Genomic DNA, 15719 nt, shown 5'->3' with positions numbered 1-15719 from the left:
AGTCAATGAGCGTTTAGAAACTACTAATTTGCAAGAGTGCAAGAGTGTATATACTATGTATTTGCTACAGCAAACACATCACCCAATTTATGTTTTAATTTGCTATTATGTCTATATTATCAGTTTGTGGCAATTAAAGCGTGATTAATGTTTAAAAGATAGTAATAATTCAAAGCATTTGGTTAAAAGTCAGGAAAGAACTTAGTCTTGATTAAATATTGGAAAAGTCAACATTAACATGATGTGTTGACTTCTTCTATATTTCACCAAAACTGTGATCTTTCCTTAACGTAACCCAAAGTGTTCCTGTGGCCTAAACCCTAAACACATGCAAGGCACATTGTGTACATTCCAGTCTCCAGTGTCCAGACATGCACTGTGTATGCTTACCAAACACACCAACCAACTCCAACCACTATCATTAACTATTACATATTTGATATATATTCAGACTTTCATTCTATATATTCGGAAGTTGTTCAATATTCTCAATTTAAATCCATATATTCAGATTTTCATTAAACATTCTCAACTTTTGCATTCAAATTTCGCACAAATTATTTCCTGAATGGCATTCCCTATTTTTTGTACTTGGTGAGTAAAGAGATTTGGGGTGCTTTGTATGTGCAGGTACTGTGGGCGTTCAGTGCCTCCATCCATCACCAGTACTGACAGCCTGATGACCCTGCTGTTTGTGTCTCACTCAAGTTTAGCCACAGAGGGATTCTCTGCCAGCTATGTCTCCATCAATGCTACCACAGGTACACAATAATTTGGCCACAGTATTTTTTTCAGATTTTAGTTAATATATTTGAGACTACTAATAAACTGGCCATAAACAACAAGGCATCACCTCACAAACTCAGGTTCCACTACAAGATTTCACTATGGAAATGATTTCCTGAAAATTGACTGAGTTCAGTTGTGTCCCATACCAGCCACTGAACTGTGGGGGGAGTGTGTAGATAATGATATAACGTGTGGTATAATTAAAAAACCTAGAAGCCTTGTGTACAACAATTAAGCTTTAAAGAACTGCATAAGATGCTGATCACTTCTTGTCAATAAAGCCATGTTCAGACTGACATGAGCACCCCATTAAAAAATGCATCATTAATTACAATGCCACCGTGTTTGGGGGTTCTGACACTGAGGCTCCAGCAAAATAATGCAGGGTCATCCATGCAAATTAGCTAAACCCTAATTATATAATGTAGATTAATGATAGATTACATTGTAAGGAAAACTGTTTTTCATTTTTGATAAACCTTTTAACTCATCGAATAGGCTAACATTTAGATACAGACAACACTGTGATACTTAATTGACATGTGGTGTACCGCAGTCAGGATTTAACAGGTTGACTAGAACTTGGCAGTATGTAACCGTTAAATGCATTTCTCAGGTCATTTACACCCTTTCTAATCCATTCACGTCATTCAGTTAAGCATTCAACTTTCCTCAAAATATTTATCTTTAACAATGTTCTGGTATGAGTATGTCAAAAATGATAAAATGGTAAAAGCATTATTTTTCTAGTGTTTTTGTCTCAAATGTGTATAGGGTTGCTAACATCCTGAGGTGTGTAGGAGTGCCTTTTTTTTTTTAAATCATGGGATCTTGGTTTAAAGTGATAGTGGGTTAAGTTTGGGTTTTATTTCTGTTTGACCTAATGATGGCACTGTCTCACTGTTACTATGAATAAATACAGACAAAATGGTGAATGAACCTGTTATAATGGCTTATTAACATAGTAACATGATTGCACAGCAACTGGGTTGCAGGTGTAGTTCAGAGCAGTATGTCCTTTAATATTGGAGGGTTTTGGTCATAGTGGCTCTGCAAATGAAGATGTACATGAGGCTACTGATGAGGAATTAGTTTCCGTGTCATTCGTGAATCAGATAATTTAAAAGCAGATTGATATTCATTCTGAATGACAACGGTCAAGATATGTCCAATTAGTGGTCCCAGGACAAGTTAGGACTCATCTCATCTAGTTACCTCGACTTCCTTGACCCTGCTACTGTAAATGCATAAATACTTCTGCTCCTGGCCAAATTTCCAACTTGGGAAACCAGGAGAGCTCAAAAATGTGCACTCTCCTGGAAACCACTGGCATTTAGCAGCTGTGGCCACAGCTGGAGTTGCCACAACTTTCAAAAGCTAACAGTTTGTCTAAAAGTCTTTAGTTTGTCAAGAAATAGAACCGTTTGTTGGTGATACCACATCTGTCTATCCATGCCCGACCATAAAACAGAGGAGTGGTGCGCACTTTATGCTGTACCAACGTTGCAATTAACATGAGCAAGTGACTGTGATTAGTGATTACGGGTAAATCTATGAGAAGTTAAAGCAGTCCAGGTGTGAGATAAGACAGTATAAACATCCAATATGATGGAATAATTAATGAATTTAAAAAACAAAACAAAACTGTCTATTAAAAAATCTTTTAAATGACTGTAAAAAATTAATAAAAGACAAAAACATATTGTGTGTTTGTTATTGTTAATTTGCTCTAAAAAGTTTACAGGCAATATGATTTTAATATATGGTCTAATCTCCCTTATATAAGTGGCTGGTCACTAGTGACTCTATGTTTTTAAGGGCAAGGATGGGCAGACTCTGTGCATTTTCTTTAATCTTGTAAATTATATAAACTCACACTACACATTTTAATCTGCCTTTCTGCATGGCCAGAACCTGTGACTTTTATCCTCACACTGTATGGATCAATTGACAGGCCACGACATGGTACTCACTTGGAACTCCTTGGTCAGTCTTGTCCATTTACAATTCCAATAATGTTTACTCAAGCAAGATAACTGCATCCTCAGCAATGTTGACAAGAGAGAATGGACTGTTACTTTGTGCAATTCTACTATAAGTGGAAATTAAGAAAAAAAGAAAAAAATTAAGTCACTGATGGCTGAAAGAAGCAGACAGTATGGTCTGTCTGTTCTGCAGACCAACACATGCTAACCATGAAAAATTGAGCATGTGTGGCTCAGTGAGTAAAATTTAAAACATAGGAGAAAGACAGAATAAGACAGAGAGGGAGCAAGAGGGAGCAAGGTGGAGCAAGAGCGCGAGAGTTAGATAGCACTGTGTCGTGATAAGCTCAGTTGAGCAGGCTGTTTGGCCCACTGAGATTCTTGGTGGCCGTCACGTCCCTCACATCTGTCTCCATATATTCGGTATGGTCTTACAGCTCCGACCATCCACTTACTGTTTATGTGTTGGTGTCATTATCATCATTTAAATACTCAGGCAGCCAGCAGTGGACTATTACTGTGTCACTTTACATGAATGATAAAGTTTAAAAAAAAAAATTAAAGGTGTAGCTGAAATGCTTAGAGAGCTAATGTCAGTTAAAAATCCAAAGCACCAAAGCAGTTCGAATCCATAAAAATGCAAATGCTTCAAAGAGTTGCGCATCTAGCAACGGTAAATGCAGACAATAAAGAGGAGGAGCAGAGCAGCAGAGTGGGTTCAGGACCACAGCTCCCAGTGAGTTCAGTAAAAACACCAGTCAAGTTTATAGCAAAAGCAGTAGGCAGAAAACAGCAGGAAGCTACTCTGAGTTTATTTAGCAGTATGTTGTAATGCTTCGTTTTCTGCTTTGGTTTAATCAGATATTCTAAGTCCCTAATCAAAATACTCAGTCTGTGTGATTAGCTCAGACCTAAAGTTCAGTTTTTTGTGATACTGTACTTGTTACTGTGTCGACTATGTTTTATGGCACTTTTTGAGACTGTACTTTGTTGTTGTAATTATGGACTGTAATATGAAATGGTGTTTTTGTCACAAACTACCGTCATCATAGAATATCTAATTGAATTGTGTAAATAAAAATTAGACTATAAAATCAAAAATTATACTAATATAATTCAAGGTCAGGTGTTTCTATTTCATGCATCTTTCTAGAAATCATCATAGTTAATTTAACCTCTGTTTACAACATACAGTAATTCTTGTAAAGTGTGTCACAGGCTGTGTGTGATGGCCTGTCTCCAGATGGGTTAGGGTAGGCCAGTCTGAGTTAAAAGTCCTGGACCGAATTTATTCCCACTATGCCCCTGCTGCTGCAATAATATTAAAACAAGCTCACTACATTGTATAATGGATCTTTTGACTGCAGTCATGTGGGAAATTAGAACGTGGACCTGCCAGAAATACAAGTGACTGTCCGACAGACAGATCATTGATCATTTGGTCAATTAATCAGGCATTGTGACCCCCTCAAAATGCAAACCAAACGACAACCGATGTTACAGAAATTCTGCCCAATTCTAAATTTAGCTGGGAGGACAACAATTCAGGATTAAAATCAGGCTTAATCCCTTCAGTGTCTGCCCAGCTTGAACTGTACAAACCCACCTGATGAACTCCACCTGTTTATTAGCAGGTGCACATTCATGAGATCTTATCTTTTGCGTAATCAACAATGCAAAATTGCAATTTAAAGATTCCAGTTGTGCTCTGTTTGTGGGAAAGTTTCATTCACAAAAATGTCAAACAAAAGAAGAAACTTTGAGGGCGAGGGAATTTTCACAAAATCTACTGATGTGTTGAAGTTATTGTGCCAAAATATGTCAATAAAATCACAAGATCTTAACCAAGGCTGCCAACTTAAAGAGAACTCATCTGATAAAACCATCTCTATAGGCTTCAGAAAAATAGGCATAGGCATCATTCTACAACAATTACTTACAATTGCTATTTGGTGATGCAAAAGTAATCTGGTCTATGTTTTTTGGTAAAGTAAAAGGTTATCCAGGACACTGACAATTTAGATAAATGGAAAAAGTTTCTGGGAAATCCAAAGAATATTAGCATGAAATGTTAGCTTTTTAGAGAAGTAACAACAATATATATAAAGAATTTTTATCTGGACAAAATTAAAACGCAGCACTCAGTTTACAAGGTTCTGTTTAAACCTCTCTCTCTCATTAGATTGTGGTGAGACCTTCACTTCGCCTACAGGGTCCTTCAGTTCACCCAATTACCCTGACTACTACCCCAACAATAGAGACTGCATCTTCAAGATCATTGTGCAGGTCAACATGCAGATTATGCTAAATTCCACCAACTTTGAGCTAGAGGGTTCCCCTCCTTCTTGCAACTTTGACTTTGTGGAGATCAGGTAAGGAAAGAATTAAAGTTGCAGAGTTTGGCGGTCTGTGGAGAAGAATAGCCTTTTTTCATCCTCTGACATTGTCGGAATATGAAATTACAGTCCACACAGAAAATAGCTCAGCAAATAAATATTGTTTCATCTGTTGCATCTGTCTGTAAATTTTAAATGCCTGGGTTGTGCAGCATGCTGTTCCTTAAAAAAAAAAAAAAAAAAAAAAAACTTTGCAGGCTTGCAGGATGATTACACAGCAAGATATGTCTCAACCCCATCTGTCTTTAACTCAATATGACTGACGTTTTGAACTTCCACTGTGTTTTGCAGGGACGGTGGTTATGAGACATCTCCCTTGATTGGTAAGTTCTGTGCTAATCAGAGGCCTCCAGCCCTGGTATCCCATAGCAACCGTCTTTGGGTTAGATTCCACTCCGATGCCACCGTTACGCGCCGTGGATTCATTGCCCACTGGGATGGCTCACAGACTGGTGAGTGGTAATACTTTTCTACTGTTAGATTTTTCTCTTTTAGCCAGCCAGCAGAGATGGTAAAGGTTTACAACTTCATGGAAATTTATCTTTAGCTATATTATATACACACACACACACACACACACACACACACACACACACACACACAGCTCTGGAAAAAAAAAAAAAAAAAAATTAAGAGACCAACTGCGAAATTATCAGTTTCTCTGATTTTACTATTCATAGGTATGTGTGAGTAAAATTTGTTTTATTCTATAAACTACTGACAACATTTCTCCCAAATAAAAATATTGTCCTTTAGAGCATTTATTTGCAGAAAATGACAAGTGGTCAAAATAACAAAAAAAGATGCAATGTTTCCAGACCTCAAATAATGCAAAGAAAACAAGTTCATATTCATTTTTAAACACCACAATACTAATTTTTTTAACTAAGTAAGAGTACAGGAAAAAAAAAAAAAAAAAAAAAATTTGGTGGAATAACCCTGATTTTAAATCACAGCTTTCATGCCTCTTGGCATGCTCTCCACCAGTCTTTCACATTGATGTTGGGCGACTTTATGCCACTCCTGGCGCAAAAATTCAAGCAGCTCAGCTTTGTTTGATGGCTTGCGACCATCCATCTTCCCCCTGATCACATTCCAGAGGTTTTCAATGGGCTTCAGGTGTGGAGATTGGCTTGGCCATGACAGGGTCTTGATCTGGTGGTCCTTCATCCACACCTTGATTGACCTAGCTGTGTGGCATGGAGCATTGTCCTGCTGGAAAAACCAATTGTCAGAGTTGGGGAATATTGTCGGAGCAGAAGGAAGCAAGTTTTCTTCCAGGATAACCTTGTACGTGGCTTGATTCATGCGTCCTTCGCAAAAGACGCATCTGCCCGAGCTTTACTAGACTTGAGCTCTACCCCTAGGAGCCTGTTTTGAACCGTTCTCGCTGTGTACTTTACCCCAGCTGCCATTCTTTTTGTAGGTCACTTGATGTCATCCTATGGCTGCTGAGTGACATTCAAATGAGTTGACGGTCATCCTGGTCAGTGGAGAGTCGTTTTCACCCTCTGCCGGTCAGTAGCTTTGTTGTTCCCAATGTCTACTGCTTGACCTCGTTCTTATGAACCGCCGTCTTAAAAGTTGTAAGGATGGAAGCAACCTGACGCTCACTGTATCCCTCTGCCAGTACAGCCAGAATTGAGCCCTTCTTTTCCTCACTCAGAACTTTTCTTTTGGCATGGTCAATAGTTATTTTTTGAGTCCAATTACTTTTGAGGTACTACTAGCACTTTTTTTTCCATCCAGCTGGTCCTATTGCAAGAGGATAGTGATGACCACAGCAGTGGTTTTTATACTTTTCCTCGTTAAATAAGATTTGGTTCAGGTGATCACCTAATCAGTAACTCATTAAGTAGAATGAGGTGTGCTTGTGTTGGAATTCAACAGACACTGGAATGGAATGGCTGTCATTCATGTAGAGATGCTGATTTCAGAAAAAATTGCAGTGGTCTCTTAATTTTTTCCAGAGCTGTATATCTATATATATAAAGGAAATAGAGAGGTTGTCCGCAGACTGATATGCAAGCTCTCAAGTATTTGGAGTTTTGACCTGCAAGGTCTTAGTCAGGCAAACATTTATGTGAGCAAGAAACAAGCCATATATACAGGCAACAAATGTCAGCCCACCTCCAATTAGGATATCACGACACAATATAGTAACCCTATCAATTTGTTATGAACAGTGAAAAGCATGTAATGTCATCCCTGAAGGACATGTAGTACACTTATTTTTTAAATTTCACGTTATCAAGAAACAGCAAAAAGAAACCTGTACATTGATCAGAATATACATGACAAGAAACAAATCTATATTAGTTTTAGGTCTTAGTGCCAGGGGGAGACATAAGAAGGAGGAAATAACATTTTTATGATAAATGTTTTTAGGAAAATGGTTTTATGTCAAATTCCTCATTCAAACCATGGAGTGATTTAAAACTGTGTTTAGGTTGTTCAGTTTTTTCTCCAAATCACCATGTATATTCTGCACAGTATACACTTTCTGTTTACTTAAAAATTAAGTGACATGAAACAAACCTGTGTGTACTGCATGTCCCTGAAGAACATGTAGTACATACAGGTTTTTCTGTCTATGCATACAGAAAACGTCTTTGTATATACGTAGCTAAATCAGATAATTTGAAATTTTAAATATGTTTACATCTAGCAGTAACATCACCATTCTATCATTGGCGGATGGTGACATATACATCAGGCCTGCGGTACAACAAAAGAAGAGCATCATACTTTGAAACACAGCACACCTTAGCTTTCAAGCTAATGTCTCTTTCTTATATATAAGCATGGACACGTCTTATATTGCATCTTGTTTGCTGAAAGAGCTGCAGGAATAAATTTTCACCAGGTAAAGGGAACAATTAATGTCAGTTTGCAGGCTACATCAGAAATACGTAATCACTTGGTCAGCTGTAACGTCAACACCTTAGAAACATCTGTCAGTTTAGATGCCTAATGGCATGGTTCTTATTTTTAAATACCACTGCTAACGAAATGCTGTTTGTCCAGGGCCGTAAGCTACAGTTATGTTGTTGTGAGGACGCTCAATGACATAATTCATTCCCTAACCACTTACCCTAACCCCAACCATCACAACTACATGCCTAACCCCTAACCTGTACCCTGATCTTAACCATTAAACCAAGTCTTAACCCTGAAACAGTCCCTTGAAGGTGTGTCAGAAAGTGAGGGCCAGCCAAAATGTCCTAACATTCCAAAAATGTCCACAACTCAAACTGGTCCTCACAAAGATAGTCACACACACACACACACACACACACACACACACACACACACACACACACACACACACACACACACACACACACACATTTGATTTCATCTCTTTTTTCCAAGGTTGTGGAGGGATGTTGACAACTGCATCTGGGGCATTTTCGTCCCCTAACTACCCCTTGCCGTACCACCCTAATGCTGAGTGCTACTGGAACATCAGGACCAGCCAAGGCAGCCAGCTCCTCCTATCTTTCTCTGATATCCACCTGGAGTCCAGCTCCACCTGCTCTTATGATTACCTGGCTGTGAGTACTATACCTCAAAGTGTTTGGGTGCATTATGCAGTATTTTTAAGATGATTAGTTTATGGGCTGAACACATGACTTTATCAGACTGAATACTGAGATTTAAAAAAAACACTGGCATTGAGAGAGCGTTGGAATACCTAACCTGGTAAGAATGGTACTTAAAAGGGCTGTCAGTTTTCCCAAGAGTCAAGTTCGAACGAATTTGAAATTACATGCAATTCGTTTGAATGAATTTGAATGCCTTGTGTGGGTAGAAAGCTAGGTGTGTCTGCAGCTTTGTTGTCGTTGTAGTGTAAGACAGCTGCTTCTTACAAAACTAACAGCATTACCTTTGTTTATTACTTTGCCATCTACAGTGTAGAACCCCAAATACTTCCACACACGGCTTCTCAATGTCCTCCAATTTCATAGCAAACAACAAAACATTACTTGCTTAGTTTACTTTCAATAGGGCATGCCATAGGTCAAGCTGATAGTGAAGTTTTAGAGCACCCTCTGCTGAATCACAAGGCAAACTACTTCAAACGATCTGTTGCGTTTATAGACTGTTAATTTTGAGGTCATTACAGTTCAAATATTAACTTTTTCCCTTACGTTCGAATTTCGAATACAATGTACTTAATAAAAAAGCAACACTGTGATCAAGAAATCACCTGTGCAGATTTTACTTGAAGCTAACCTGTGGAGTAAAACCAGGGTTTATGACTACTTGTAGCACTGTGAAGCAATGTTTATTAAGAAGTGGTCCACATTTGGTTAGGATTCTGTCCATGCACACAATGAGGCCCATGCGCATGCATTCTTTGTAATAAACCTTTATATGCAATCAAGACAGTGTCAGCGGAGTCTCCTTCATCCTCTTCACATCATCAACACCATCTAATTAACTACAAGAGAAATATAGATTATAGGTTGATTGTCTGGTTACCAATACTTGCAGTTGCAGCAATATTCGGATTTATACATTCTCTCAAGAGGTGTGTGCTTCTATCATTTTGTCTTTGAATAATAAGTTTATCAGTTTAAAACTCTTTGTATCAAGTGCCATATGTTCACATCAAAACATTTGCTTATAACTTGCAAGCCACAAGATATCAGTAAATAACAGTAAACTGCTAGTATTGTGACAAACACGGGAATATCAATATCGGTTGGTATTATGAGAAAAGTTAGTGTCTGTGACTGCAACAATAGGAAGACAATAGAACATAGACATTTTGCTAAATAATCTCGCTTACCATCACACAAACAGTGAAGACTGATATCACTTTCATAAATTTATTTCTATGAAATCCAAACAAACAAGAGTTGTTGTTTTGATGTTTTTCTTGTTTTTCTTCTCTATTTTCCAATGCAACAGACCAATCATTGGTGTTATTTAATTTATCATGTTTCATTCCCTTATTTCACAATTTAATGACTATGTGATGTGTGTATGTGTGTGTTTGTTTGTGTTCAGGTGTATGATGGTAACAGCAGTAGTGCTCCAGAGCTAGCTAAATTGTGTGGCAATCAGCCGCCCAGCATCATCAGCTCCGCCAGCAATCAGCTCTACATCAAACTACGTACTGACAGCAGCATCAGCACTGGAGGATTCCTTGCATCATACACCTCTAGTACGAAAACACACTCACACACGCAGGTTGACAGGATACTGCAAAATGTCTAAACATGCAATAGTGTTACGCTTTGGTAGCTCTGGAACATAAACTTTTGCATTGCTGAAGTAAATTTAATCGGGATGTTTTTAAAAATGCAATGATTTTTTTTTTTACATTTAGCAGATGTGCAGAGGTGGGTAGGGTATCCAAAAACTGCACTCAAGTAAAAGTACTGTTACATAAAAATACCATGTACTAAAGTAGAGGTAAAAGTTGTCATCAAAAAAACTACTTCAGTGCAAGGAAAAAAATATCTGCTGAAAAAACTTGAGTTGATCACGGCAGTAGATAACAACATTTTTTGTGGGCTACTGCATGCTCTCTCTTTTTTATATCATTTAAACATGACTTAGATTGCTTGACCACAGATGGTGCTTTTGATAATGATGTGACATTTCATCATGGCTATTTTATTTTAAATACAGGTATGTTAATTTCCCCTGTGTCCCAGTAAGACCATGTGTGACCATCTTATTAGTACTCACTTGAATATTTACATGATGAGAGATAGCAGCATTACAATATGAATATAAATGATAGGTAAATAAAAGTGGTAGGATGAGTGTGTAAGTATAGTGCATTCAGAAAGTATTCAGATCCCTTCACTTTTTTCACGTTTTTATGTTGGAACCTTAATCTTAAAATTGTTTAAATTTCTTTTTTCCCCTCATCAATCTACACTCGATTTGTGCAAATTTATTAAAAAGGAAAAATTTAAATATCACATTGACATAAGTATTCAGATCCTTTACTCAGTACTTAGTTGAAGCACCTTTTACAGCAATTACAGGGCCGGGTGTTCTTGGATATGATGGGACAAGCTTTGCGCACCTGGATTTGGGGATTTTCTGCCATTCTTCTTTACAGATTCAAGTCAGGGCTCTGGCTGGGCCACTCCTCCAGGCATGCAATTAGAATTGAGGCCAAACAGTTCAATCTTGGTTTCATCAGACCAGAAAATATTGTTTGTCACAGTCTGAGAGTCTTTTTTGCAAACTCCAAGGAAGCTTTCATGTGTCTTTAACTAGAGAGAGATTTCCATCTGACGACCATTGGGTTTTCAGTCAACTCTCTTACCAAGGCCCTTCTTCCCTGATTGCTCAGTTTGGCAGGGCAGCCAGCTTTAGGAAGAGTCCTGGTTGTTCCAAACTTCTTCCATTTAAGAATTATAGAGGCTACTGGGCTCTTTGGAACCTTCAATGCAGCAGCAATTTTTTTGTAGCCTTCCTCAGATCTGTACCTCGACACAATCCTCTGTCTCTCAGCTCTGCAGGAAAAAATTGGTTTAAACGATTTTAGCATAAAGCTGCATCATAACAAAATGTGAAAAATGTGAAGGAGTCTGAATGTGCAATGTACACAAAGAAATAAAAGTACTGATTTTTATTCCAAATTATACTTGCAAATTGTGAACTGTGTACAGTTAAAGTTTTTTCATTAGAATTACTCTGAAAGGTACGATTTACTTTAAAGAGTTACTTAAGAAAATGTAAAGAAATAAATTAATCTTGTTACTAATGATCTCTGCATATGTGCTGAAAAGAAAATTACTTCTTTGTAAGGACATACAGCTCAGTTTTATTGCATTTTCAAACTGATGCTTTTGTATCTCAAGTAGTTTAACTGGAACTTACATCTTAATCAATGTGTGTCTAGGATACCTTATCGGCTTCTAAAAAAGAAGTTATAGCTTTTAGTTCTTAGTTTGCAATACGTCTTATGTCAGCTTTCAAATAAGTCCAGGATCTTATCATTCCATCTCTGACAAAGTCTGATGATTATCTTTAATACATTTGGGATATTAGAATGTTGTCAATAAAACAAACAAAACCATAATTCAGTTATTAATTCATGGTCCCCCTTTTTCTCGTGCTGACAATGTACAGTATGACCATAGTAAACGCTGGCTGAACTTCCCGGAAACCAACAATATCTTGGTTTTAAATTAAATTAGTTTTACATTCTATTGCATTGTGTATTGGTTGTATTTGTTTTCAGACTGCCGTAGTGCTCTAATCTCAGGCCGACACAGAGGAGTGGTGGAGTCACTGAACTTTCCCAACAACTACCCAGCCAACTCCCAGTGCAGCTGGACTATCCAGGCCAGCAGTGGAAACACCATCAACTACACCTTTACTGCCTTCCAGCTGGAGGCAACCTCCAGCAGATGCAGTTATGATTACATCAAGGTACACAGACTCATGCCCCCCCCCCCATTTCAAAACAGAATAATACTAAACCCCAAATATTAATATACTGTACATATGCAAATATGCTGCAGACATTTTTTTCATTCATGGTTCAAGAAACTACAAAATTCCTGTCCACGCATTGAAATATTATTATTTGAGCAACTATAGTAAGTTATAGTACAATAAAATGTGATTTCATTATGATTATTTGCCTTTTTTTTGTTATTTATTTTAGCAAGTAGAGAGGTTTTATTCAGTATGGGTACCCTAATGTGCCCAGCAGTACCACTACTGCAAATATTATTGTATAATAATGAGAAATAATACTAAAATCATTGCAGCAAAACCAGTTCTTAATTTGCAAATCCGAAGGTGCCGGAATGTGAAGTGTATATGAGTGTGGAGGGGTGAACAGGCGGGCGCAGGTCCCGGAATGCATACAGAACACAGTGTTGAAAACATGCTATGTACTCAAATGCCCACTTACTAAACTGTGGGGATTACAGACCTCAATCTCAAATAATTTGCAGGCTATAAATGTTATGGTAACAATCTAAAATTATTTTAGGCTACTTCTGCAGAACACACACAAATGCCCACATCACCACATGCTTAACTGTGGGGACCACAGCACTTGCAGTCAGCAATAAATTTCTCAGCAAGTCTAACATATACACATACTTCAGAGCTCACCATAGAGAATAAAAAAAAAATATTAAAAAATATTAATAGACAAATGTATGCTTACCTTATGTAGTTGTCCAGAACACCCAACACCACACCCCAAAGCACAGCCATGTGATTCTCCTCCATCTCCTTGTTTTGGGTTTTACTGCATAGGTTATGACTGTGGTAGTTCTAGGCTATATCCTTTGGTCACCCATGACCTTGTGTAAGGGACTGGATTGAATTTGGCCGTGGGGGGTACAACAAGATTCAGAAAGAGTACATATGATATGGTGGATGTGTGCGGAGAAGCACAGTCCAGGGTGCAAATCATGTTCATTTTAGATAATCCACGCTCACACTCAGCATTGGATAAAGGAATGCTATTGACAGCAACAAATAGCTCCTTCAGTTCATCGGGAATGTCTTTTCCATCTGAGTCTCTGTACTCTCTGTAGGCCCGAATGACTATGCGTGGGCTGTCAATTTCAAAGCGCTGACACACCGTTTCAACGTCAGTCTCTCCATACATCGCACTTGCATCCTCGTGCAAGTATTGTGCGCAAAGCACCTTCATCTCCTCAATAAACGTGTTATAGTCCATTTTTATCCAGCAACTGACCCCTTGAGATAACATTGCCTACAGTTCTCCAAGGTCTTAGCCAAACTTAGGAAAAACTGTCTCTGGTTGAGTGTTTCTTAGCTGGGTTTTTTCAGTGTGACACCCTGGAAAGAGTCAACCTCAATTCCCCTCTGACTTAGTAAAATGTCAAGTCAAGTCAAGTCAGTTTTATTTATATAGTGCCAAATCATGACAGAAGTTATCTCAAGACACTTTTCATATAGAGCAGGTCTAGACTGTACTCTTTATAAACAATATTATAATATATAATATTATATACCCAGTACACCCCCATGAGCAAGCATAGTGGCAAGGAAAAACTCCCTTTTAACTGGTGGAAACCTTGAGCAGAACCAGGCTCTGGGTGGGCGGCCATCTGCCACGACCTCATCCATCAAACAAGACACAATGCAGGTTCCAAATTAAGATGTCTAATAATAACAATAAAACTAATAATAATAATAGTAAGACAAATAGTAGGACTATTAGTACTAATAACAATGATAATAAAAACCAATCGTAATAACAATGAGACTTATTATAATAATTGTAGGAGTGGGTGTTGAGAAGGCTCCTGGGGGTAGAAAGTGGCTTGTAATCACTCTACAGCTCTGGAGGCAGAAGTACCTGCAGAAAGTGACAGGAAGAGAGAGGAGAGAGGCAAGAAAGCACAAAACTACGGGAGGGAGAAGAAGCCAAGTTAGTAACATGAATTAATGGGATATGAATGTTTACAGATGGAGGATAGAGGAGCTTGGTACATCATGGGAAGTCTCCTGGCAGTCTAGGCCTATAACAGCATAACTAGGGAATGGTTCAAAGAAAGCCTGAGCCAGCCCTGATTATAAGCTTTATCAAATAATAAAGTTTTAAGCCTACTATTATACTTGGAGATAGTTTTTGCCTATGGGCCCCAAACTGGAAGTTCCACAGTAGAGGAGCCTGATAGCTGAAGGCCCTGCCCTCCATTCTACTTTTGGAGACTCTAGGAACCATAATTCCATTCTGGGAACCCAGTGTTCTAGTAGGATAATAGGGTACTATGAGTTCTTTAAGATATGATGGTGCCCGACCATTAAGGGCTTTGTAGGTGTTGTGGTGGATTTTAAATTCTATTCTGATATTTTATAGGGAGCCAATGCAGAGAAGCTAACACAGGAGAAATATAAACTCGTTTCCTAGTTCCTGTCAGTAGTCACACTACAGCATTTTGGATAAATTGGAGACTTTTTGGGGCAGCCTGATAATAAGGAATTGCAATAATCCAGCCTAGAAATAACAAATGCTTGGACTAGTTTTTCTGCATCTTTTTGAGACAGGATGTGGCTGATTTTCGCACTGTTACGTAGGTGTAATGGGGCAGTCCTTGAAGTTTGGTTTATATGGGAGTTAAAAGACATATCCTGATCAAAGATAACTCTGAGATTCCTAACAGTGGTGCTGGAGGCCAGGATAATGTCATCTAGAGTAACTATACTATTAGATAAGGAAAGTTTTAAATAAGATTCAACACTGCCTGCTCTGGCCCCAGGAATACATTTGACTGTGGTTGCCAGTATCCCAAACTTTACCTTTCTCAAGATAGAGCTGCCAATAATCAGAGTTGGTTTCTCAGCAGGTGTATCGCTGAGGATGTTTTCTTTTAATTTCTGTTGAAATATGCCTCTGTGTATTTAGACAGGCAACATGGGTATGTAGAAATCTACCAATATCAACTCTTTTTAACTTTTGGCCATCAACTTCATGTTCAAAGCCATTTGCGGGTCTGTGGCATTTAGTCTCCTTTTATGCTGTCCAAAATATGTGAGCTGTACTGGTTATCTGTTCAGACTCACTATTAAATATGGT

The 15719-nt window shown here is 38.2% G+C and overlaps 1 protein-coding gene across 1 annotated transcript in view; it reads left to right on the top strand.

Annotated features, from left to right (window-relative positions):
* The window catches only part of cubn (cubilin (intrinsic factor-cobalamin receptor)), a 154874-nt gene that overhangs the window by 51978 nt on the left and 87177 nt on the right, over positions 1-15719 (top strand). The window contains exons 22-27 of the mRNA XM_040126653.1: positions 631-761; positions 4957-5146; positions 5462-5622; positions 8546-8727; positions 10190-10346; positions 12390-12580. Coding sequence (XP_039982587.1) covers positions 631-761; positions 4957-5146; positions 5462-5622; positions 8546-8727; positions 10190-10346; positions 12390-12580 — 1012 coding nt within the window. The remainder of the gene's footprint in view (positions 1-630; positions 762-4956; positions 5147-5461; positions 5623-8545; positions 8728-10189; positions 10347-12389; positions 12581-15719) is intronic.

Source organism: Xiphias gladius, chromosome 5 (genome assembly GCF_016859285.1).
Source record: "Xiphias gladius isolate SHS-SW01 ecotype Sanya breed wild chromosome 5, ASM1685928v1, whole genome shotgun sequence".
In the NCBI taxonomy this organism is placed as follows: domain Eukaryota; kingdom Metazoa; phylum Chordata; class Actinopteri; order Istiophoriformes; family Xiphiidae; genus Xiphias; species Xiphias gladius.
Note: the sequence above shows the minus strand (reverse complement) of the source record. Positions and strands in the feature narration are given on the sequence as shown.